Below are 26,758 nucleotides of genomic sequence, written 5' to 3'. Positions count from 1 at the left end.
TCAAACCCACGAATGTGAGATCATGACCTGAGCCGAAGTCAGAGGCTTAACCGACTGAGCCACCCAGGCGCCCCTATGTCTTTATTTTGAGAGAGAGACTGAGAGCAAGCTGGGGAGGGGCAGAGAGAGAGAGAGAGAGAGGGAGACACAGAATCTGATGCAGGTTCCAGGCTCAGAGCTGTCAACACAGAGCCTGATGCAGGGCTCGAACCCACAAACTGTGAGATTGTGACCTGAGCCGAAGTTGGATGCTCAACCGACTGAGCCAACCAGACTCCCCAGTTAACTGCATTTTTCAACTACCAGTTGATGACTTTGATGGCATATGTAAACAGCCACCTTTATTTCCTCCCATATTTGTGCAGAAGTCCTTATTGATATGATGTTGACAATGTCTGCTTTTCTATTAAAAGTTAAAATAATCATTTTCCTTGGCAGTTAAACAAAATGTTCAGTATTTAAGGACGCATAATTTTGAATAGAGATAATGAAGTGATTTTCTAAGTTTTAATATTTTAAGGTGTGTATTCCATACTAACACTTTTCATTTGGCTTTGAAAAGCAATAGACTCTTGGAATGTTTTACAGTTTGAGAAAAAAATGTTATGGGTGTGTGTGTGTGTGTGTGTGTGTGTGTGTGTGTGCCTGTTTTAATTTTTCGAACAGAGCAATGTCCTAAAAGGTTCGCGAGAAAAATGAAATGGAATAGTGCTGGGGAAGAACCGGGCAGTGCTGTGGGCAGCACAAGCTTTGGTGACCCTGAAGGATAGGCAGTTAGGGCCTGTGAACGTGGCATTGAAGCGTTTCACGGACCTGCTGCCTTGGAAAAGCTCTCTCTGGAACAGCTCAAGGTGCTCTTAGCAAGGCCCGCTTCCTGCGTGAGTACCCATTGTGGAGCCCTGCAGGACTGGGAGGTTTGTGAGGCGTGTTTTCCCACCAGCACACAATGCTGCCTCTGGGCAATGTAAATACACATTCCACTCGGGGTCAGGCTACCAGGGACCAGCCAGAACGCCCTTGCAGAGAGAAAGATACTCTGGAGCTCCATTTATTTATAGTGGCCGGTGGAAAATTAATAGGCTTGTTAAATCTATTTTTAAAAATAAAAGGGAATTCTCTTATCCAGTATTGTTTGTTGAATGCGAATCAGTTAGCTGTGGGATATTTTAATTTTGTTATAATTTGTTGCTCTAGGAGAGAATGTCACTGTCTTACTGATTTGTCTGTATTTGAAAGTTGAGTTTCTTGTTTTAAGAGTTCTCCTTATGCCTCAGAAAACCTTTTTTTAATTCTTTGATGAAAGACATAATATGTGGCAAAAGAAAGTAAATTAGTGACTCTAGAAGATACTAGATCAAGTTGTCTCCAGATTTAGAATGAGGTCCTTGAGCAGTAAATGAAGGTCTAGAGATCAGAGCAGGCATGATTCTTACTTGGGAATGGCAACACAATTTTTTTGTCTTTACTCCTTGGACTTGAGTTAAAAAAAAAAAAAAACATTTAAACTTTTATTGATAAAACAGAAAAGCAAATTCAGGGCGGCTGCTTTGTTCTTGCATCTTATCTGACCATAAAGCAGGGCAGGTCAGTCGGTTGAGTGTCTGACTCTTGATTTTGGTTCAGGTCACGATCCCAGGGTCATGGGATTGAGCCCTGCATCGGGCTCTGTGCTGAGCGTGGAGCCTGCTTAAGATTCATTCTCTCTCCCTCTCCCCCTCCCTCCCCCACAACCCATCCCCTACTCATGTGCTCCCTCTCTCTAAAATGGGGGAAAAAAGTGAGATTTTAATGTGTACTACAGTTAGGTAAATGAAATTAAAAAGAGAACAAATTAAATACTAAAAATCACAGAAATCTTTCCTTCAGATATCAAGGGCCTCCTTTAATAGTCTTTATTGTAGCTCATTTGCAATCATAAAAAATTCACCAAGATCAATTGTAATCATATTGTACAACCCCCCCAAAGGAAAAAACTGAGGGAACTCATGCATATTTTTCACAGTTTCATTGTAAAGTCCAAGATGAAAAGGATGGTCATCTTCTTTAAACTGGACATAAGACACACACACATGATGGTTGCCATGGGTGTTAACTCTTCCAGATACTTCCATGATTCCAGAGATTTCTTCATCAAGAGGCTCCATCAACTCAATGGTCCCATTTTTTCCCTTCTCCATCTGCAAGAATAAACATTTTCCCAGTAGAATGACTCCTTCCCAGGCTCCCCGCAGACCAGCCAGATGATGAACTGAGCTCCATGCTGGTGTGGATGTATGACCTTGGCGACTCCATCATGTCAACCAGGATTGTTGTGTGATTGGTTTTTTGCTTTGAACACAGGGCATGAGTCTGGTCAGGAGTGGTTGAACAGGAGTCCCATCTAGTGGGCCTGGATTTTTTGGAGCCTTGTCCTACTCTGTTCCTGAACTCCAGTTTTGCTGACTGTCCCTGCAGAGGGGACCTGGCCCTCAACATCCATTTCCTTATCCCTACTGATCTGACTTCCTTCAAGATTTTACCAAATGAATTTGTTTCACCAAAGTGCTTTATTATTTTTTTTAAAGTTTATTTAGTATTTTGAAGGAGAGAGAGGGAGGGACGGAGACAGAATCCCAAACAGTCTCTGCACTGGCAGTACAGGGCTCAGACCCACAAATAGTGAGATCATGACCTGAGCTGAAATTAAGAGTTGGATACTTAACTGATTGGGCCACCCAGGTGCCCCTCACCAAAATGCTTTAAATTTAATTTTTTTTAATGTTTATTTATTTTGAGACAGAGCAAAAGTGGGGGGAGGGGCAGAGGGAGAGAGAGAGAGAGAGGGAGAATCTGAAGCAGGCTCTAGGCTCTGAGCTGTCATCAGAGAGCTCTAGGCAGGGCTTGAACCTACAAACTATGAGACCATGAACTGAGCCAAAGTCGGACTCAGCCACCCAGGTGCCCCTACCAAAGTGCTTTAAAGAGTGTATCATAAAGTCCTGAAGAGAGAAATCCTTGCTAGAACTGGATAGCTTTTCATTTGGATTAATAGGTCTTTTGTTCAAAATCTGTCAGGTGAATTGTGAATATACAGACTATAATATAAGGATAGCAATCTTTTGTCTACTACAGAGTGAACTTAAAAGTTTCAGCTTAGTTTGGTGCAGTGGTTCTCAAAGTGTGGTGTGGGGGCCCTTGAGCATTCCTTTTTTTTTTTTTTAAAGTTTTATTTTATTTTTGAGAGAGAGAGACAGGGCTAGCAGGGGAGGGTCAGAGAGAGAGGGAGACATAGAATCTGAAGACAGGCTCCAGGCTCTGAGCTGCAGCACAGAGCCCGATGTGGGGCTCAAACCCACAAACTGTGAGATCATGACCTGAGCCGAAGCTGGATGCTCAACCGACTGAGCCATCCAGGCGTCCCCCCTTGAGCATTCCTATGGCCTTTTTGTGGGGAGGGTGAGGTAGAACTGTTAATAACTCTAAAAATGTTATTTCTCTCTTTCATTCTCATCCTTCTCAGTTCTTCAGTGCCGTCAATGGCAGTATTTGTGTGTGTGTGTCTTTCACGCATTGTCATTACGGAAAATATGAAAATTGAACATGGGTTTTGTATCAAAGTTGAAATTTAAAATTGTTTTGCTGGAAAGATTTTGAAGTCTTAACAGACTCCTCAGATACAGAATTTGCATGATTTCAGAATAAAAGTATCTTGCACTGAACAGAACTTAGATTAGTATTCATTAAATGAATAAATTTTCTTAATAAATTATCTTTGTGTAATTAATGATGTCCTCATAATTCATAGGGAGCGTTTAGACTATAGGCCAGCACCATACATTCAAGCATTTAGATTCATCCATTTCCACATAAACCGTGTGGATAGGAGTCATTATTTTCATCTATTAAAACCAACCTCCTTAATGCTCTGTGGTATGTGACAGGTTTTTTTTTTCCTTGAAAAGAGGAAAATGTTTTTCCTAAAGAATTCTACATTTTTGTGTCTTAAAAAATCATGGTCTAAATTAGTAATGTGGTTGCATATATTATCTTATGTAAACGTTTTATAGTAATAAGCTAATCTGAAATAGTAAATAGATGTTCCCTTACACGAGTCTTTGCACCTGCTAATTTGTTTCTTTGTGAGTTTTGTCATTTCATGTGGATTTTCTGTTTCGGTATGTTATCAGCTCGAAGAAACACCTGGTGTTTGTTTTGTGTTGAGTCACATTAAGTGAAATACCCAGTTGCCTATAAGAAATGTCATTAATTGTAGTGATTCTTCCAGAAGTAACACTATGCTTATAAACTCATATTCAGTGTATCCTATACTGTTCTCTCGATGACATCCATCTCCTTCCCCATAGAGGTTGAGAAATGAATCAGATATTTAAAAAAATTTTTTTTTGAGCCAACGTCTACAGTTGTTAACGAAATAGCAGAAATCTTTGAAATACATACTTAAGTATAAATCAGACAAAACACCAACTATCTTAATGGTGCAGATTGTTTTCCATATAAAGAGTGTTTGACATGTGTTTAAGTTAACAAAACTGGGTGTGTAACATAAACATGGTCGAATTCTATATGAGCTGATTAAAGAAACCATTTTAGTATCTTCCTGGCTGATAAAAGTGAAGATTGAGGTAGGGGGCATGTTTTGAAGACAAATTCATCTTCTGGAACACTTAAGATGAGAAAAGAGGCCACAGCTGGGAAACCAAATTTAGTCACTGGCGTTTATCTCAGATGAAAGGGTTCACAGAGCATGGAGGTCTGTTGACTTCATGTTGTTTCATCAGAAGTATCCAGTGTGGATTTAGTTTTAGTTATTGAGTATAACATTTCACTTTAATGCTGCCTAACCCCATGCCTGTATTTCTAGAATCCTAGGATTCTAGTACAGTGCCTAGCACACAGTGGGTGCTCTATAAATATTTGTTCAAACAACGGATGATAATTTGTTCAGGCCTTTTTGTAATGCCATTTTGGAAGGTATCTTTCAACTAAATCCTTTTGAGATATTGAAAATAATAGAATCTCGAAACCCTTTCTATGAAAGGCCTCGTTCTAACAGCCTCCTCATCGGTAACTTGGTAAGCTGCCTTCCTTTGTGAAGTAATTTTGCTTTGGTAGTTAATCCTGGCACGTCTTGTTAAAAATCACCATGGAGGATATCACTTTAGTAGTTATGGTTTATGCAGGGATTTTTTTCCCCCCTCCCTGGTTAATTTTTAGCCATTTAGACTACATGCTAATATAGTGACTTTGCTTAACCTTCCTTTTTTTTTTTTTTTTTTAAATTTATTTTTGAGAGGCAGAGAGAGACAGCACAAGCAGGGGAGGGTCAGAGAGAGAGGGAGACACAGAATCTGAAACAGGCTCCAGGCTCTGAGCTATCTGTCAGCACAGAGTCCTATGTGGCGCTCGAACCAATGAACCGTGAGATCATGACCTGAGCCGAAGTCAGACGCTTAACCCACTGAGCCACAGAGGCGCCCCACTTAACCTTCCTTAAGCTACTTTAAAAATGTTTTGGGGCCCCTGGGTGGCTCAGTCGGTTAAGCCTCCGACTTCGGCTCAGGTCAGATCTCACGTTTGTGGGTTTGAGCCCCGCGTCAGGCTCTGTGCTGACAGCCAGCTCAGAGTCTGGAGCCTGGTTCCCGTTCTGTGTCTCCTTCTCTCTCTGCCCCTCCCCCTCTTATGCTCTGTCTCTCTCTGTATCAAAAATAAATAAAACATTTAAAAAAATGTTTTAAAAATTATAAAATCTGTTTCTTGATAAGGATACAGTAAAAACCCTGAGTTGTTGCTATTATATAGGGAACAGCAGAGGACAGGAGAGAAATGTACTTTTATTGAGTGTCTTTGGAAGTTACATTTTGAACTTCGGGTCATGTGCTTATTCAATTTATAAAAAGGAAGGGGTGCCTGGGTGGTTCAGTCAGTTAAGTGTCAGACTTCGGCTCAGGTTGTTATCTCCCGACTTTTTAATGGAGCCCCATGTTGGACTTTTCGCTGACTGCGTGGAGCCTGCTTCGGATCCTTGATCTCTCTCTCTCTCTCTCTCTCTCTCTCTCTCTCTCTCTCTCTCTCTCTGTCTGCCCTGCTTGTGCATGTGTGTGTGTGTACGCTCTCCCTCTCAAAAATAAACATTTTAAAAAAATAAGAAAAAGGGGTGCCTGGCAGTCTATTAAGCACCCAACTCTTGATTTCTGCTCGGGTCATGATCTCATGGTTCGTGGGTTTGAGCTGACAGCGCAGAGCCTGCTTGAGATTCTCTCTTCCCTCTCTCTCTCTCTCTACCCCTTCCCACCGCCTCTCTTTCAGAATAAATAGACTTTAAAAAAAATAAAAAAGGGAAAAGAAATATAGTTGACACACAATAGTCCATTAGTTGCAAGTATACAACAGTGATTCAACCATGAGGAACATTGGGAAACACCATGATCATGTTTTATCTAATTTTTAAAACTACTAACCTATGAATTCTTCATCAGCTTTTCCACTTTGTGGTTCCTTAGGAGAATCTTGAATGTTATGTTCAGTTGGCTATTCTTACCATCACCTTCTATTTGAGTCTCCTTGGGCAGATTACTCAACAGTTGCTCCACATGTAAAAGAGGAACCGCCTACCTCATGAATATTGTGAGGCTGGATGACATTAGTGTGAGGTGGTTCACACAGCGCTTTTGGCCCCCCCGCCCCGCCCCGGCTAAAGGAAGAGCTTCGGAACTTGACTTCTAACGCTTTCCCAGAGAGCAGTCAGTTGTTTGGTGCTTGTAACACATTTACCCCCCAAATAAAGTGTGTTATGTACAAATGTGCACTTAATGCATAATATGTTTTGGGTTTTATTAAAGGGGAATCTAGAAGTCGTGCTAAGGCACCTCTATTACAGACGCAGAAACTGAGACCCAGAGAGCCTGTGCAGGCCTACCGTGACCCATGGCGGAACAGAGGACAGGCACTGTGGGGGTTTCAGGCAGATGGTAGTGCCCGAGGGCTGGGTAAGGAGTGAGCTTCTGGTGCTGGGAAGGAGGCCATGTCTTCTGATTTGACATCTCTCTCTCTCTCTCTACCTTCTCATACACTTTAGAGGTAGGTTGGTGTGATGGTGGGAAGTCTTAGGACTGGAGGGGGCTTTAGAAATGACCTTTCCCAGGGGTGCATGGGTGGCTCAGTCGATTAAGTGTTCAACTCTTGGTTTCGGCTCAGGTTATGATCTCGCGGTTTCATGTTCTGTGCCAACAGTGCGGATGGAGCCTGCTTGGGATCCCCGCACCTCCTTTCTTTCTGTCCCTCCCCCACTTACCCTGTTTCTGTCTTTCTCAAAATAAATAAACTTAAAAAAATAAAAGGAAATGACCTTTCAGTTCTTGGACTATAGTTTTGCAGATCTTTCTTCAATGCCCTAGAGAAAAAGATATAAAGAAAGAGCCATACAAGTCTAAATTTCATTGAAAATATACATATTTTCAGTTACCCACATCCATGGGGAAAGTATGTAGGGAAAGTTAGCTTGGATATATGTGTGTGTAAATAAGGGCTCATAGCTTTGGAATGTTTCTTTGTAGGTGCTAGAGTGTCATCCTGGGGAGGTCAGATTTACTGGGCTGAGTGTAGCTGGAGTTGAGGTGTTCTAATAAAAAATGTCTAATTCCATGTGTAAACTTCTTTAAACATCATTTAAAAACAGTGAACAAAGCAAACAAACATTTGGTGAGCTTTTTTTTTTGTAGATGGGTCCCCTTTCCTTTTAGTTAATATTTGCAGAACTGAGTTGTTACATAGATGTGGATGTGGATCTCAGGTCCAGAGATTGTAAATACACGGTGTAATTTTTTTCCTATAGGTTTTCTGTTTTCTTGAAGATTTGGGACATGTTGGGCTATGGAAGCAACCTTTGTATTATTTATGGAGAGTTATAAAAGTAGCCTCAGATTAGCATAGTGTTTATATATAATCTGTAGATATATAGACTCCCCTTCCTCTGCCAAAAATAGTGCCTTCTCTATAGTAGGTGTTTTAAAAAAATTTTTCAATGTTTATTTTTGAGAGAGAGAGGGAGCGTGAGCGGGCGCGAGTGCGAGCACGAGTCGGGGAGGGGCAGAGAGGGAGGGGGGAGACACAATCTGAAACAGGCTCTAAGCTCTGAGCTGCCCCACAGAGCCCGATGTGGGGCTCGAATTTGGGGATGGCGAGACCATGGCCTAGGCCGCAGTTGGATGCTTAACCAACTGAGCACCCAAGCACCCCTGCGTAAGAGGCCATCTCAGCAAAGGCTAATTAAAAGTGCACACAACAAAGGAGCTAGGTATTCTTGAAGGCCAGGCCTACACATTAGACAACTTGGCGTCCCTCCTTGTCCCCCAGATCACAGTGGACAATTCTGTTTTACTTGTTGCTTAAGCCATTATTTATTTCCATCCAGGGCAGTGGTGGTGGTTTTAATCTGAACTCAATTTCACAGGATTTCTTTGTGGATTTAAACACTGCACCTGAATGCCCTGTGTTTATAATTGGGTACAAAATGCAAGAATGTTTTTAAGGCTGAGAACTTTTTAGACTGTGATTTAACTTCGCTAATGAACCCGTATCAGACAAGAAGACAAATTCCAGACAATTTGTGCCTCGACCAGCCAGCTGGGTGCATACCTGCAGGTACTGCTCATGTCTCAAGAGGTTTTTCTGCTTGAACAGTGATCACACCCCCTTCCTTCATTCACGTGGCAAGCCGTGGCAAGCGTCTTTCTTCCACAGCTGTGTGGAACTCAGCTGTAAAATTAGATTTCACTGGCATAAAAACCCAGTGATTACCATCACTATTTGCTCAATACATTCTTTTTTCCAACATGCTACTTAGATCCTTCCTCCCTTTTATGCACAAGGCTCAGGTTCTACTTTCACAAGTTAGAGTAACTATAGGTTTTCAGAGTTTGAGTAAGCCTCTTTCTAGCTTGAGTTTAATCTGTGTTAAATTCAGCAGTGCTGTTTGAAACATGGTCTGTTAAGAGCAGAAAGGAACCTTAAAGGTGAATTTATACTCTTGCCCTTTTATGAAAGGAAAAATTTCAAGTTCAGAGTTAATGGGCAAACCCTGCAGTACCCAGTCCTGGAGTCCTACTGTAACAATGCTTTTTACCATAACACACGGGTCCTTTGAGCTTATGATAGCCAAAGGGCTGTGAAAATGTTGGATAAAAATCCATAGTCCCTCTCCATATCCTTTTCTCCCCCCTTCCCAATTTAATTTGATTTATAAAAAAGCGAAGGGGAGGGTTTGCCTGTGCCAGAGTACCTTTCTAGCCCACAGTATGGGAGAGGCCAGGGGAAGAAAAAGCACTAAAATCTCAAGTCCAGGTTTGTAAAGGGCCACATGCTAATCTGCAAGGGCAGAGCCAGACGCAGGGCTGGTCTCATGTTGCTGGGAAGGGACAGGAAAGCTCCGCTTTCACAGTCACAGGGAAGTGGTAACAACACATGGTGCTGATGCATGGGCAGATTTTTCTCAATTCCAGAGGTAAAGATGGTTGCACAGTGTTTCTGTTTTGCTTTAATTGTTTTTTCTCCCCTATGGATGCTATTGGTGTTTCCATAGTTATTATTAGAAAGCTGTTTCTTTCTAGTTTGCTCTGAAGGCTAGAAATGAATGACAGCCAGTTTCAGTTTCCAGGTCTTGAAATACCAGTCCAGGGGTTTACCTTTTAAAACCAGTGTGGAACAGTAAAAAGGGAGGTTTTTCTGATGAGGAAGATAAAATAGCAAATGATACTTGGATATCGCAGTAGTGGTAGGAATGTGTGCAGCTAACTTTTTTCCTTCTCTCCCCTCCTCTCTAGAGCTCTCTCCCTCCTCCTCCTTTGTCTTTCTCAATCTTGCTAATAAAGCTCACAAAGGATGACCACACATTAGGAAGTTGTCAGTCTTTGTGACTGATGGCTTATGGGTATAAAGGCCACCCGTATGAGGGGGGAGATTCATGAACATAGTTTTTCTTTGTTTCTCTTTTCTATGCTCTATGATTCTCTGTCATAATCTGACTTTTCTATTTTTTTTTTAACTACAGCCACAGCACAGGCAAATGTAAATCAGCTGCACAAATGTTTGTCATAATATATTTTTATTAGACTTAGCCATTTAAAAACTTGTAATCACTCATAAAGCATTAGCTACCTGGTAGTTACATTGTTTTAAAAGAATACGGTAATTTCTTAGTAACCCGAGCATCCTTTTGCCCCAACACAACTTGGTAAAAGTAAAACCCCTGTCTTCTATGATTGAATAAGTTTGTCTCTTTTTTCTTTTTGACTGCTGCTGGGGTTTTTCTTGCCTTTGCAACAAGAAAAAGTTGCTTTTTCTTATTAGTAATCTATAAATGGCTAGAACATTTTTCTGGTATGTTTGTAACAATTTTCTGAAACCTGGCCCACAGTGTTAGAAGTCACTTGGTATTTTTAGTAGAGAAGGAAACTTTCTTGAAGTGTGAATCAAGCTACGATTTTACTTATGTACCCATGACAGGATTTTTCTCAGGCTATAGAACAAGCATGTTGTAGACAAAATGTTTACATGCTGTTTAGATTATGTAAATGTGATTGGCTAATCTGCGTTTTATTGGAAAAAATACAAACTGTATGGAATCACAGTTATCTTTAATGGCATGAATTTTGAAGATTATTTATTAGATCAAAAAACCAATCTAATTATTGTTATTTAGATTGATATTTTAATACTAATTAGGTTAATATTTATTAGATTATTTATTTGCCCAATTGCTTTATAAAATGTTCCTGTAATTGATGTGTTTTCATCGATTTCTCATTCTTCAAGGAACCCATTTGGTTTCTGAAAACGCATCTGAAATTGCAGAATGGAAGCGAAAAGTTAACACTGATCAGATGCGTTCTTCTTATCCGTTTCCTTACCGCATCTGCTTTTTAGACACTTTCCTGAGATAGTCTAGAAGTCAGTCAAAAACCACATCTGAGAGGCGCCTGGGTGGCTCAGCTGGTTGAGCAGCCGGCTTCGGCTCAGGTCGTGGGTTCGAGCCCTGCGTTGGGCTCTATGCTGACAGCTGGCTCAGAGCCTGGAGCCTGCTTCAGATTCTGTCTCTCCCTCTCTCTCTCTGACCCTCTCCTGCTCATGCTGTCTCTCTCTTTCTATCTCTCTCTCTCTCTCAAAAAAATAAATAAAACATTAAAAAAAAAACCATAGCCCAACCACATCCGAGTGTAGGTAAGGTGAGCCTGGGAATCTATCCCTCAAGGCTGACTTGAGATTTAACTGAGGCTTCTCATTCTCTTGCAGCTGTGTGGGCTCCTTTGGTTCTGAGGGTTATACTTTGCTCCTTTCGGTGTTGTTAATGTTTCTTTTTTTCTTGTCATCTGAAACTAATTTGTGTACTGTACTGCTAACTCACATCTTGAATTACTGTAAGGAAATTTGGGTCATCGGCCCATGGAGTGAGGGACCGGGACATTTTGTTACTAATTTGAAGGCCAGGTTCACCGATTTAAAAAATCTCCCAACAGTTGATTAGGGCTTTGGTTTTTTCAAGTTGGAAAAGCTTCCTAGTATATAATTGCTTTCTCTGGCCTTTGGAAATGGATCTGCGGTTCTCTCCTGAGAATCAGGTTTTTCATGAATTTGGCCAGTATGTTTCTGGGTATAGGCTGGGGCCAAAATACCATGGAAAACCTTTTTACACTTGGAATAGGGGAAGCAAAATAAGAGGAAAATGTAATAAGCCAGTTGCCTAGAGTAATGTAAAAACTGAAGACCCTTTGTAATATTCTTTTAAAATAAGGTGTTCTTTAAAAGCGCTGGGGCATATTTGGACGGAGTTAAATGTCTTAACTAACAGTGAGGATCTGTTCATTTTGTTTCTCAGAGCTCCCAGCCCCCACCCCTGCCCTTAGCTCCGGACTTCTTCCCTAGTGCTGGGCCTTGCTAGCAGGTAACGAAGGTGGCCAGCTGCTTGCTCTCGCTGGAGAAGGGGAAGTTAACCACAGCGCTCATGTGGCCTCCCTCTCCTGTCAGTCAGAAGGCTAGAACTAGCTGGGCATGAAACACTTGTGGTTTTAGTGTTAGGATATGTGGTTAGGGGGAGAGGTTGTGAAGACCTGTGGTTGTTACAAATTCTTTGAAATGGAAGTATGGGTAAGAACAAAATGAAGAAGAGCGAAACCTTGGACCTCTGTGTAAAAAAATTCAGAGGATTAGAAAAAGGCACTGTAGTAGAGGTCATCTATTTTCCATTTTTTAATTCTCCTTAGTTTCGCAGCACATTTATTTTTCATTTGTCAAGGGTGGTGCTCTAAAGAATGAGCACTTTGCAAGAACTCTGCTGTGTGTGAGGGGGACAGTGTGAATGTAGTACAGCCTTGTCTGAAGTCCTTGAGTTCCGTGATCCATTTGGCGAGCCCCACATCCGCATTTGCCTAGGGGAGAAGGAACCCAGACAAGGAAAGGGAGCGTTTTGTCAGGGTGGCTTCTCGTGAGACTTTCTGACTAAAACAAAGAACAGTTACAGCTCTGTTCTCCAGAGATCACACATCTGGCCATTCAGCTTCCCCTAGAGCTGACAGTCTGCATATGGTCATGGAAGGTGGGTCAGGGCGCATAGGGGAGCTTCCGTGTTCCCACAGAGACTGCTCCTTTCTACGTGTGTACATGACTAGCGATCTGGCTTCCTAAGGAGCCCAAGGAAGAGGTAAGACCAGATATGGTCCTGAAGTATGAGGGGGTGTGGTTTGCAGTATTGCCTAATGAGACAGAGGAAAAAAATCCCAAAAAGTAGGCATAAATTTCTCTGGATATGTAAGGTCAAAATGCTTCCATAACTCCTTAACACATCACCTTGTGACTGAACACAGTATTGTAGTCAACAGTGATCCCACATCTCTGAGAAAAAATAAAGCGATGGCCAACCTGCTCTGTAATGAAGATGTGTAACTTCCATCCACCGTCATTACAAATAGAGTAAGTTGTGGTCCTTACAGATAACCGTTGGGATAGTAAGCCTTTCACATTTCTTGCTTCATCTTTTCATGCCATTAAATAGTCATGTCGAGTCTCGTGGGCGTGTCACTCCAGGCAGGGGCATTGAGGCGCACCTGTTCAAGTGGAGGACCAGTGCAGTTTGATCACCAGTCAAATCACAGGGACTCAACTTTGGAGAAGCTGATCGACTGAATGATTCATGCCTAGTAAGCCTTCCCACGCGTTCTGGCTGGACTTAACCTTCTTTTTTTAAGTTGATGTATTTATTTGAGAGAGACAGAGAGAGCAAGCAGGGGAGGGACAGAGAGAGGGAGGGGACAGGATTGAAAGCAGGTTCTGTGCTAATAGCTGACAGCCCGATGCGGGGTTCAAACTCACAAGCGGTGAGATCATGACCTGAGCCGAAGTCTGATGCTTAACTGCTTAACCGTCTGAGCCACCCAGGTGCCCCAGGACTTAGCCTTCTTTAACTGGCAATGTTTAATGGCAGTGCGGTTTTCCCAATTTAATACCTGAATATTTGACTTTGCATTTTGTATTGGGAAACCTTGCTACATTTCCCTTCCTCATCACTGGGGAATAACCAAAAAGATACTAGTATATATCCTAAGTTTTATCTTTTCATCTGTGGTTTTCATTTTTTTATAAGCCCCCTTCTTGCCTTTTCTCTTATCCTTTAGTCTGTGGCACTAAATTGTTTGTATTCTGTGACAATTTAAAGGACAACTTGGAGGCAGTTTCCTTGCTAAATAGCTGGGCATTATCTTACTTAGAGATAACATTGATTTTTTTTTCAATATATCTCTTGCATTTCAGGCAAATGAAACTCCCCTACGTATGTGTATGGAGCCTAGAAATGGGAATTTAAATATTGCTGGCTGTGCGTACCACCCCACCTAGATGAATCTCTTACGTAATATTGCACTCAGGATAAAGTCTGGTTTACCTCTGATAAAACTCTCAGGGATTAGGAAACAGTCCTGGGATTTTAGCAAGCCGGTGGCCTAGGAAAAAACAGGATCAATCAGCAGCATCAGTTACAGAGAAGGGAGACTGTGTGCCAGGGTTCACAGTGGTTTTCTATTCATTATATTCATTCTTCCATTTTCCTCCATGATTAACAGTGTGGTTGAGTTTAGACATTAGGAGTGTGTGATGTTGATACATTCTCACTGATTGTCATCTGAGTGATTGTCATATAGTTGACTTTCTTATGTGTACAGTTCTTCCTGCCTTCCCCTCCCTGGCCCCCTCCGCGGCCTGCAGTATCCACTGTGTATCTGTGAGGTAGACAGTCCATTGTAGTACAGGGGATAAAAGGATTCAAGGATCCGTTTTTCTTTATAAAATAGTTGCATTACTACAGTTACCTATACAGTTTTCAAAAGCAAATACAGCCATCTGTTTTTGCTAGTAGACTTGGGCTTCTTTGGGTGTTTTTGCACCTCAGGGTGGGTCCCGAACTCTCCCATCCCGTGTGTGTCTATAGAACCTTTGTGGGCCTTGGGTCTATCCCCTTATCCCAGAGTTGCAGAGCCTGGAGTTTAACTCCATAATTTGGACCTGACATCTGTGCTTAGGAGGGTTACCTGGCAGGGCTGGATTGTCATGTCCTGTTAATAGGGAGCCCCATTGTTTAACATGGCACCCACCAGGAGTTTTCTCCAATTGGAATTGTCACTGTAAGATACAGTGTTGGTGTTGAGATATTCTTTGGTATTAGGGCCAGGGGGCCAGCAATGCTTGGATTTTGTTTCAGATTACAACTATCTCCTGCTACCCAGTACCTGCAGTTATCCCCAAGAGACGGTGAGACACTGGAATAAAACAGCACTGGTTAATTGGATCTGAGTCTCAACCCCAGTACTGAACAATCAGGCATCTGGATTGGACCAGTGGAGTGTTAACAGCTTTGGCCCAACGCAGATCCTGACTAAGGGCCTCAGTCCTGGCCCCCCTCCCTCTAGCCCCCCATCATTATTTACTATTCTCTGGCTTAGGGGCAGGACCTACGGGCAGGCTCTGAAGTTGGTTTGCTCCTGCTGCCTCATTGGGTAAGAAAAGAGGTACAGGCCCCATCTTGTGCTCGGCTGTGACATGTCCGGGACCGCTCCTGTGGCAAAGAGCGTAGGCCCCTCACTACTTCAGCAGAGAAGGGAGAGAAGACAGGGACGTAATCCACGCCAGCAAGTGCCTTGGAGCTCTTCCCAGGGAGGAGTGAAGGAAAGATGGAGGAGAGTGCTTCCTCACCCCAGAGGCTTGATACTCAGACCCCTGATGTAAATTACTGCCCTATTTATCCAACCTGCAGTTCGGAAGAAATGTGAAGTAAAACATTCCATTTAAGAAACAAGCCTGCGTAACATCAGCAGTCTGGAGAAAGTAGCTGTCCTCTCCTCAGGCGCTAGGAGGATTAAATATGAGGAATACAGTTGAGATGGACATCAGTTCTCTGTCATTTGACCTGCTCCCACAGTGATGTCCTGACAGTGTCAATGGAATTACATTAGTTAATTTTATTGTGCAAGAATCTGTTTCCTTCATCAGGATAAACTATTGGGGTTTGGGTTTTGTACCTTTATTTGCTTAGGAACTGAGTAATTGCCTCATAAAACAGCATGATGGTACTATTAACACTGAATTATAAGACCTGTTATTATAGAATGTGCTTCCCTAGTTGGGTCAAGATTTTGTTGTTTGGTGCTTAAAATAATTAGCTTCTCCAAATGGGGTTATAATGAATAATAGTGTAAAATTTTACCTATTTACAATAAAAATGTTTACAATCTTTTGGGTGGCTTTTATGCATCATTTGATATTTCCAGGGAAGGATTTTCTTTTGGGTGGGATTGTGGGAAAGGGAAGTTTATTTAATGTTCAGAAGGGAGGGGTTTAAGAATGAGATTTTTTTTTTCCTGTTCCATCTGCGACAAATTTGAGACCATCATTAAAGGATTTGTCTCACTGTTTTGCCTGATTTGGATATTGAGTATTAAATTTGATATTTGGGGGGACTTTATTATGAAAAAAACTTTATGTGGCTTTATTTCTGAATGGACTTAAAATGTATGTATTTGTTGTCTCCTCTTTGCACACGCTATTAAACGTTTTGTGCTATAAATTTTTAGGCACAAGTGAAGGGCATTTAAACACTTCTTAAAGAATAAATTATAATTTTGTATAGGAATTTGTTACTTTCAGACTATTGTATTGGAAAGCCAGTTATTGGTACCAAGTACCGTTTTGGAAATAGAGTGAACTTTGTGCTATTTTGAATACTTGTGTGAAAATAATTTATTCCATGAAGCAAGGTAGTCTGTCTGTCAGCCCTGCACTGCACACCTGTCTTGGGTTCTGTCTGGGATGTGGGGAAGTTCACGATCTGCACAGCGATAAAGATATAAATACACAGCAGGTTAAATTCAATTCAAGGAAATGATGAGAGAGAAATAATTAGAACATGATTAATTACCAAATTAATGGCAAGGTCAGAAATTGTAACAATTGCAGTGCACCTTTGTTAACCTGCTTGGATTCACTGTTTATGAACAGTATTTTGATCCTAATGAAAGGGAACACCTGTTTTGATAGGTCATCCTCTTTGGCCTTATTTTCTGTAATTAAAGATAATGATACCACCAGTTTTTGTTTGACACTTGACCTTCTCACAGTTTTGTCTCGTTTTAGATCCAAAAAGATCCCTGGGGTAGGGTAGTTACTATTATTCATATATTTTAAAATTTTGTAACTAAAAGACAAAGTTTAGGTCCAGGAGGTTGTGTCCACATAGCTGCTTAGAGACTCAAGTTGGTGGTCTCCTAGTTCAGGCTATTTTCTTGCTTTTCCTTTAACCCTATATGGGAACTGACACAATAATGCAGCACTTTCGGGGCACCTGGGTGGCTCAGTTGGTTAAGGGTCCGACTTTGGCTCACGTCATGATCTCATCTGTTCATGGGTTAAGCCCCACATTGGGCTCTGTGCTGACAGTTCAGAGCCTGGAGCCTGCTTCGGATTCTGTGTCTACTTCTTTCTCTCTGCCCCTTCCCCTTCTCTCTCTCTTTCTCTCTCTCTCTCTCTCAAAAATAAACATTAAAAAAATTTAAAATAATGCAGCACTCTATCATTACAATGATTTGATCTTTAGCTAGTGCACTTAAATTGCTGACTTGTTATAGATACTTTTCAGGGTCCTGAGTCCTTTTTAAAAGATGACGGTTCTTTTGCAGGAAGCCAGTTGAGGGAAATTCTCCATGAATGTATGTCACAATGATGATGACCGACCAAATCCCTCTGGAACTGCCACCATTGCTGAATGGAGAGGTAGCCATGATGCCTCACTTGGTGAATGGAGATGCAGCCCAGCAGGTTGGTGCGGTAAGAGGGGAATTTATGTGCAGGTGTCTGAGCGCAAAACGCTAGCCTAGTCATTGTTTTCCCTTGAGACTCAAAGATCTGTGATTTTGAACATTACTAGTTCCAGAGGTAGGTGGTGGTGTTGTAGAATTATGCTTTTTAAAAATATCCCATTATGTTTTCTGATAACAGCAAATCTGACCTCATTCAGTTAGTATTCCTGTTGAAGCATCAAAAAAATGTGTGATTTTGGGAATGAATCATTTTGAAAATATGTACAAGTCTTTGGAATAAAATGTCTGTTCATTGCATGCCTTACATTATGCTTGACTGGTTTGGCTGGTTGGCCAGAGTAGGACACTCAGAAGGAGGGTCAGGTTTTGATCTCACGCAGTGGGCGACTGACCTCAGCAAGACGCACAGACCCATGTGAACCCTCTCTGGCTCCGCCCTTCCAAACGTAAAGCCCGCTGCTCAGAAGATGATGGCACTTCTTTTCTGTAAAACTTCTTTGTCATTATTATTGAATGCTACCGAGTAGAAAAGATATTTCTGAACTCATTCATGTAGTGCTCGGAAAGAGATTTAAGTGGTGAGGAACTGTAACAAAATTATTAGATGAGCTGTTCCGATAACAGATTTTTTTTTTTTATTGACCACAAAAACTGGGTCTGCTCACTCATCTATTAGATAAATAGCATTTCGTCTTTGTGCCATTCTTTAGAAGCATAAAAGTTTTTGTCTTAGGAAAAGTAGAATTGGGAACAATTGCCTGAAAAATATTTACCCAAACTCTCCCACTAATTCAAATGAGTTTTTATCAGCCATTCAGATGATGTCAGTATGTGCCCACTTCCCTCCCCGCAAATTGTCCTAGGACCCCAACACCCTTTCTTCATCATTGGACATTCATACTGCAGCTCTGCCTCTATTGGATCTTACTTTGCTGCCTAATGTATTTGTATTACTTTCTTCTGCTTTAGACCATGAACTTCTCGAGAACAAAGAATATCTAATGGTGCTCAGTAAACATTTGTTGGTTAAGTGAGTTTCACCCCTTCTCACCTCTGATACAGGCATCTCCCTTCTTGACTCTTCAGTCTCTCTCTCTCTCTGTGCTGGATCATCGCCACCAAACACACTGTCGTGTCTTTTACCTCAAACGCACCAACAGCTACCCTGTTCCCCCACCCAATGAGACAAGACCCGTTCCCTGGACTCCACAGCCCTTTGCAGTTCCCGCCTCCTGTCTCTGCGCCCTTGTAGCAGGTCGTCTCTGAGCAGAGCCTCGACCTCCTCAGCTCCACTGCTCTTCAACCCCAGCGTCTTCACTTGGATCTTCTCACCCTCCCCTCCCAGGCCTGTCAGCAGGGCCTGCTGGCCTCATGTCAGGAACGCTTGCTGAAACCATAATTTGCCACGTTGACTTCATTTCCGCTCCCACCACTGGACTCCAAGCCAACATCTCTCACCAGGGTAGGACAGTTCCTCTCACTGGTCTCTCTGCTTTTATTTTTGCCACAGAAAGTATTTGCCACACGGCCCTCGTTTGAGAGAGTTTCTAAAAACACACGGATCATGTCAGTGCCCTGCTCAGAGCTGTCCTGTGACACCCGGAATGAAATCCAAGTGCAGGGCCACAGCCCGGCAGCCTTCTGGGTTTAGCCCTTACTCTCTTCATCATTCTCCCCTCTGCTCATGGGCAGGTCTCCAGAGCGCCACAAATGGTTCAAGGTGCAGTGTCTGGTCTCCCTTTTCACTAGTTAAAAGGATTAAAAACAAACAAACAAACCCCAAAATGCCTTGGTATTCAAATGTGACTCAGCTTAGAAAGCATCTTGGGACCCAGTGGAGTCACCTAATTCCTGTTTGCATGTGTACCGGGAAGATCCGAGGCCACTATTCATGCTGTTACTGCTCTGCGTCATTTATGTGTTTTGATGATTCCTTCCTCCTTGCTGTAATTCAGTCTGCACAGAACACCCTTTTGTAGTGTATGAACTCTAGCAGAAGTAAACATTTCTGTACCTAGAAATGACCAAAGCCTGGGAAGACTATGAGGTCCTCAGGCCATGTGGTATTTCACTGCCCTATATGTCTACCTCTGCTCAAAGTAGAATCCACTTAATAATTTTGGTTAATAAAATCAAATTTTTATTTTATTTATTTTATTTTATTTTTTTAGTGTCTATTTTTGAGAAAGAGAGAGAGGGGAGAGAGACACGAGTTGAGTGGGGGAGGGGCAGAGAGCGGGAGACAGAATCTGATGCAGGTTCCAGGCTCATTTTCCAGAGCACTCTCCACACAGAAAGTCCTACTTATGCGTTTGGAGGCTGTCACTGTGTTGTCCCTCTGAGGCAACACCTTTTCATCTTAACATGGACCTTTTGGCGACGCAGGGCTGGCTTCAGGCCCTTGGGGGTGACATTTTGAGGGAGGCGGCCCTTGAGCCACCCCTCAAATTCTACTATTATAGAGAGCTGCCCACCAGCTATGGGGCTGTCCCTCTGCATTTCTGCCGGGAGTGTGTACGGCGAGGCTCACCTTGTGTGTGTTTACAACATTCTTAATACTTTGCAGCTGTGGAGAGAACATTCTCAACATTTCCGTATATGCAAAAGAACCACCGCAGTTCTGAGAAAGCTCCTCCGCCCCCACAGGCCTCCTCCTCCTGGTTTTTGTACTGATGGTTTCTGGATTTAGTTAGTACGAGTTCTTGGCAAGATAGGCCGCTCTACTCTGGCACTCTAAATAAGAGATGCTGTTCATTTTTATTATCCAAAGTCATACTAAGTTTGAAACTTTGGTTTGTCATTTTAGAGAGGTAGCAGGAAAAGGATGATTCTTTTCTTAAAATGTAAAGCCGTCCTCATTATGACTGAAGATATAAGAATATATTACCAACTAGAAAATGAACATGAACAATGGTAAACACAGAGTGTGGACAGAAGCGACTAACAGCTTTGCTTATTTAACAGCTTTATTGAGATATAATCCACATGCCATGTAATTTGCTTATTTCAAGTATACAATTTACTGGGATTTGCTATATTCACAGAATTGTGCAACCATGACCAGAATTTTAGACCTTCTAATCACAATAAAAAGAAACCTGGTTGTAGTCACTTCCCAGGCCTTTCTTTCCCGTTTTCCTAGGCAACCACTAATCTACCCTCTCTTTCTGTAGATAATTTGCCCATTCTGGACATTTTGTATAAGAGAACTCCTGCTATATGTGGTCCTTTGTGTCTGGCTTCTTTCGTCTAGCATAGTCTTTTCTTTTTTTTTTTTTAAATTTTTTTTAATGTTTTATTTATTTTTGATAGAGACAGAGCATGAGAGGGGGAGGGGCAGAGAGAGAAGGAGATACAGAAGCAGAAGCAGGCTTCAGGCTCTGAGCTAGCTATCAGCACAGAGCCTGACGCGGGGTTCGAACCCACGAACGTGAGATCTGACCTGAGCCGAAGTTGGAGGCTTAACCGACTGAGCCACCCAGGCGCCCATAGCATAGCCTTTTCAAGGTTCATCCTGTAACAGTGTATCAGTATCTTATGCCTTTTTTATTGGCAAGTGATACTCCCTTACTTGGATATATAACATTTTGTTTATTCATCTGTTGATGGACATTTGGGTCGTTTCTGCTATTTGACTATTATGAATAATACTGCTGTGAACATTTGTGTGCATGTATATTTTCATTTCTCTTGCATATCTATCTAAGGAGTGAAATGGGGGCAGCTTTATTTTGAACGATTGTTTCCTAAATAAAGTACCTCTGCTTCTCTCACTATAATTTCTTCTACCTCTGAGCAGATCAGCATAGCTAAATAAAGTTTGCTTCTTTTAATATGCCTGCCAGCATACTATTCCTGTGTTCTAAAAATCAGGTTTCCTGACCTGAGTTTTTGTGTATGGCTATATCAATTACGGTGAATGCCCGTCAGTACTCAGAATATTGGTACATATATTTTCAGAACCTATGGTAAATAAATTTAACTACCCTTGTTAAAGAGTATTAGCATATTTTAGAGGTTTAAAAATGTAATGGCTAGTTTTACGCATGAAAGAGTCAGCATTAGCCCAATTTCCAACTTTTTTTTTATTGGTTTAGTATTTTAATAATCTCTGAAGAATAACAGCAGTCACCAGGGTTTACATAAGGAAACTACGGGCGCCTGGGTGGCTCAGTCGGTTAAGCATCTGACTTGGGCTCAGGTCATGATGTCGTGGTTTGTGGGTTCAAGCCCTGCATCAGGTTCTGTGCTGACAGCTCAGAGCCTGGAGCCTATTTCAGATTCTGTGTCTCCCTCTCTCTCTGCCCCTCCAGACCTCATGGTCTGTCCGTGTCCTATCTTTTCTTTTTCTTTTAAGCTTGCAGAATATTAATTGCTAATGAGTGTTCTTATTGCCTCTTCTTCAGGAAGTAGATCTCCTTAAGTGTAAACAGAAAACTTGTTTCTCCTACCAGTTCAGGATAACCTGTGAACAGGCTTGCCCTGGAAGACGGAAGGTTAAAGTACCTCAGCGTGTCCGTATTCACTTGACTTTGCCTGTTCCTTTTGATCAGCATTCAGCATGTCATTTTATCAAGAGAGAGTTTCTTTCCCCCTTTTGTTTCTTCTTTTCGAAAGCCTTTGTTTCCCCTAGGCAGAACACACAGCCAGAGATTTCCTGGAGCATTCTTTTGAGTACACATTTCCAGACAGCACATTAAACATATTAAAACTTTCCACATTCAGATGGTGCTCGTCATTGACGTGTCTTTTACATCAAATGTGCTTTTCCTCCTAATCCAGTGACCTTTTCTGTTCTGGTTGATATCTTCTTAATAACTTTTCCTTGATGGCTCCCTTCTTGCATTCAGTAGGTCAAATCCTCTCACCATGCAGGTTTACTCTTTAAATATCCCGATAGCCACCGTGTCAGGGAGACACAGAAAGCGTTTTACACTCAGCACAGCGTAGACAAATGGATAAACAGTTCTTGGGAAGTGTGCCCAGGGGGAAAAGAAAGATATTCAAATAAAAATGGGACCAGCGGTTAAAATAGAGGCTATAGCTATTATTGCTCAGCAACATTATATAACCGCTCTTTATTTACGACAGAAACCTATTTAGAGGCTGGGGCACTGGTCAAAGAAAGAGAGGTAGGTTGATCAAATGTTGGGTTTGGGAAACTGGATGTGGGGCAGCTTGGTCCCTGGGCAGACTCTTCAGCATCAGGGTGTAGGAGAAGTGCCCAAGTTGGGCGCAGATGTGGAAAGAAAATGGTTGTCGCAAATTGCCATTCCTGTTCTCTCTACCACTCACACCTAAAAAGGCTTCAGGTGTCAAAGATACTGTGGTCATCTTTTCTTGGAGATTTGGAGTAGAAAGGAGGAGAGAGAGAGTGGGGTTTATGACTGAATTTAAGGAGTGTCTCAGTATTAGATTTGCTCATTTTAATAAGTATCTGTCCAGCATCTTCCATCCCAGCGGGGCCCCAGTGCTGGTAGATGCTGGCAATGCCACGATGAATGAGACACCGTTCTGGCCCTGAAGGAAAGAGCGATTGAGTTGGGGAGTAAAATGTGATTTACCAAAATAAAAAGGCTGTATTTATACATGTGTAGAGCCACAGGAGAAGTGCTTGGATTGCAGAATACATCCACGCCGTGGGAGCACAGGGGCGGGGTGGGTGGGCAGGGGACTAGGTGGGCAGGAAGACAGACCTGGCTAGGAAAAGTGTCTGTGGGGAAGCTGAGCCTGAACCGACGTCTCACTGGAAGTGAAGTCTGGGACTATTACTCAGCTTTGCGTATCAGGTAATCCGTTTCCGGTTTGTGAAGTGAGGCTATTCTGTATGGATAGTGCATTCCGTGGACAGCTAATGTTAGTGGCACTCCAAACTGTATCTGTACCTTCTACTGTCTCTTTTCTGGAACCTTTGCTATTCTGTTTTCTCGTTAGTGACTCTTTTTGCCCTCTGATGCATCCAGAGTGGCTTTGCACCCCGTGACGTCTGTCCTTCAGAATTACCCCATAAAGATGCAGAGTGGGGGCACCCCTCCCCCAGAGCCACCTCTGCTTCTGAGGGCCTGCTTTCAACGGAAAGAAAAGGTGTGAGTTGATCCAGGTCTGTGGTCTGATTTGACAATCCTCTCTGCCTCCAGTTTGCCAATTCCACTCACTACAAAGGCTTCTGAAAAGTCATAGCCTATGCATAATCTCCGTCTCATAAAGGAAAATGTTGATGCCATATTATCAGAGGGTGTTGTTATGTGTGGCACCCACGATAATTACAGCGTACGACATGTAATTATGACAGCTCTGAGCTGTCTGGGTTGAGAGACACTTCAGAATTTAATTAGCCAAAGGCAATAATAATACGAGACAAAACGTAGGCCATATCCTTCAAACGGTCGAAACTGAGCTACCTTCAAAAAGGGGAGGATTAAGGGAAAACACTGGAGTAGCAAAGTTGCATTGCAAAACAACGGCGATTTCAATCTCCACGGTGGTTTTAACTTTATGATTGTTTTCAGCCCACTGCAGTGTCTGTCTGTCTGGCTGCACTGTAAACTCCAGGAGAGCAGGGGCGGTGTCTCATCCACACTGTGCCTGGCGTCTGAGGTAGCACTGGGTAAATCCTTCAGGATGGGTGAGGGAGGGATGACATGAGCAAATTTAATTCATCTAAACCAGGGCTTGACAACGGGCTACTTGCTGCGTTTGTCATCCAGGCCTTCTCCTCCTCCCCCTTCCTTCTTTATAACTGATATAGTTATTAAATACTTAGGTGCCGGTACTTAACAATTGAAAGACTTACATAAAATTCTGGCTCTTTCTATGTATCTGGAAGTCCCAGAAGATCTGGTGACACTGGGCTGGTCTTCCCACTTGGCGACAACTGACTGGACAAAAATGGCAGCCGCCACATGAGATGGGGACCGTCCTCCTCAGCCCCCTCTCTGCCCACTTGGCTCGGCTTCCACACGCGCCGGGGGCTATGGCTCTCCGTGTTTGGAACCTGGGAATTGTTAACCTTTTTACCTTGGAAATTGCATCCTGTGTTCACGTAGCTCATGTTTTAAATAGAGCAAAAATGTTGGATTTTTCAGGCACACTCATTTTTGTATCATACTTATGAAGTGCTTTTAAGCCTCTTCGTTTTCTACTTATGACTTGTGAAATGAACTGCTGTGGGCTCTGGTTCATCTGCTTTTGTGGGAGGGTTTCAATTATATGCCTTCCAAGTCAGGACCCACGTATTTTTTTTGGCCTCTGCTTTTCAGTGAGCTGAACTTGAGCCCCCAATCAGTGGCACATTGAGTGCTCACCAAAGCATAGGAAGGGCAGAAGGGAACAACCAGGCGCCTTGGTTTTTAGTGTTTTCACTGTTTACAGACTAGTTAGGGACATTAAACACAGACGCAAGCTATCAGCATTCCAAGGGCAGAGATGCAAATACTTGTATTTATAATCTTCCTTTACAGTCTCCAAGAATTGAGGCTTCCTTAAATACTGAAATAGAATTTTTTCAAATAGACTTTTCCTGGCATTACCTAGATGAGGCATTTCATACCATTTCTGTATTAACTTTCTCTTTGGATAAGATTAAATAGGATAGGTTTCCAACCTCTAATGTCTATTTTCTTTTGAAAATGTGTATTTGTCATGTGAAATGTGACGTGACAGCCATTGCTGTATCACATAGTGCAGTAAAAATAATATATATACACATACAGAGGAAGCAAAGATCCGTCTACATGTGTTAAGACATATGTTTGCATATAACCATTTTCATGTTGGCAGACTTTTCTCTTTTTTGTTCAAATGATTGATTTTAAAAGTAAGTTTTTATAGAAATGATATATACAAAACAATAGTGAGCAAACTGCATGAAATTAGTAACATGAATCTTTAAGTTCCAGATGCCTATGTAAAAAATAAACAGCCTACCGAGGATCCATGGCTGAAGTGACACAGCATTGTATCTAGGTTAATTCTGGCTTTAGCTACCTTCAGACTACATTTATTCCCCCGTTTAAATTGGGTTGGCCAGGACTAGGTGCCTCTTAGTAATTTTCCAGCCAGCTCTTCATTTAGAATAAACTGAAGCCGAACCATAGTGGGCCTCCAGAAGAAACAGAATTCATGTGCCATTTTCGTGTTCATTCCTACATCGGTATTGCTTCTCTGCCCTGGGCCTTTTTCCTTAAAAGGCGATCATCAGATCAGATCATTGCTGAAAGGGAATGTGTTTTATGGGCAGCAGGTGTGTTTGGCGTGATCATTAATTAGAATAATTTGACCCTGCCTCTCCTGGATCCACTCTTTATTGCCCATTCCTTGCTGCTTGTGGTAGAGTAGGTGTGCGTTTGGGTAAAATGGACAGACTCCATTTAGAAAATTACTCTGCTTAAGGTTTCTGCTTGGCAAATAATTGGGCAGTTAAGTGGAGACCGCACAGAGCTGGAGCAGATTGGTCTAGCACTTGGGGGGCAGGTTGACTAGAAAGTGTATATATCAGTAAAGCTGTCATCAGGGTTCCATTCCTATTATTTTCAAGACATGGAACTTAAACCATGTTTGCCAAACTTTAGATTTGGAGAGTAGTGGGCTTGTGCTTATTTCCTAGTTGTGTTACATGACTTAATTTTTAAGAGTTATCATTAAAATGTTCCGTGTTCTCTGAGTAGTTAGAAAAACTCAACACTGACTCAAGTGTATTACGGCTTCAAATAGAGATTTCTTTGGTCTTTGTACAAGAATGCTGAGTTCTAGCTCATGGGAGAAACTGGAACACACTGAAGCACGTGCTTTGGTTAGTGATGTTGTTGGGTCGCTGAACTGGCCAGAGTCATGTACTTTGTACATCTTTCCTGATTTCACCACTTTAATTTCTGTTTTGAGTTGCCAGAATGGTCTATTTGAGACCCATCTTCTCATTACCTTGCAAAAAGTCCATATGAAAAGCATCCTTTTAGAATGACTGTTTTATTTATAACTTATTTGGTGACTTTTAGTCATGACTGAAAATAAAAGTAATATAAAATATGAATATATTAGGAATTACAAAGAAATGCATCCATATTTTTCTTTTGGGGGTTGTGATAGGAAATCAGACCTTAGGCTTATATATACCCTATCTGTGAGTAATACCTGTTTTAAAGACCCATTGGATCCATTGAGAGTGGTGTTGGGTGATGGAGGACATTATTCTTTAATAGAAGGGGATTCACATTCAATTGACTTCTCAGAAGTCTCCGTTTCCTTCCTTCCTTCCTTCCTTCCTTCCTTCCTTCCTTCCTTCCTTCCTTCCTTCCTCCCCCCCCCCCCCCCCCCCCCCCTCTCTCTCTCTCTCTATCATCTATCTATCTGTCTTGTGAGAGAGAGCACGCACACACAAGCTAGTGAGGATGAGAGGGAGAGAGAGAATC

General features: G+C 42.1%; 1 protein-coding gene across 5 annotated transcripts in view; it reads left to right on the top strand.

Annotated features, from left to right (window-relative positions):
* Positions 1-26,758, top strand: part of FNDC3B (fibronectin type III domain containing 3B) — a 351,431-nt gene that overhangs the window by 58,836 nt on the left and 265,837 nt on the right. For 3 of the 5 annotated variants that reach the window (XM_029939870.1, XM_029939867.1, XM_029939868.1), the window contains exon 2: positions 17,211-17,358. In XM_029939870.1, the coding sequence (XP_029795730.1) occupies positions 17,239-17,358 (120 nt within the window). In that variant the 5' untranslated portion in view covers positions 17,211-17,238. Of the gene's footprint in view, positions 1-13,167; positions 13,188-17,210; positions 17,359-26,758 lie in introns of those variants that run through there. The other 2 variants (XM_029939869.1, XM_029939871.1) reach the window with 2 other exon arrangements.

This window comes from Suricata suricatta, chromosome 5 (assembly GCF_006229205.1).
Source record: "Suricata suricatta isolate VVHF042 chromosome 5, meerkat_22Aug2017_6uvM2_HiC, whole genome shotgun sequence".
NCBI classification, from domain to species: domain Eukaryota; kingdom Metazoa; phylum Chordata; class Mammalia; order Carnivora; family Herpestidae; genus Suricata; species Suricata suricatta.
This window is presented reverse-complemented; position numbering and strand designations above follow the sequence as displayed.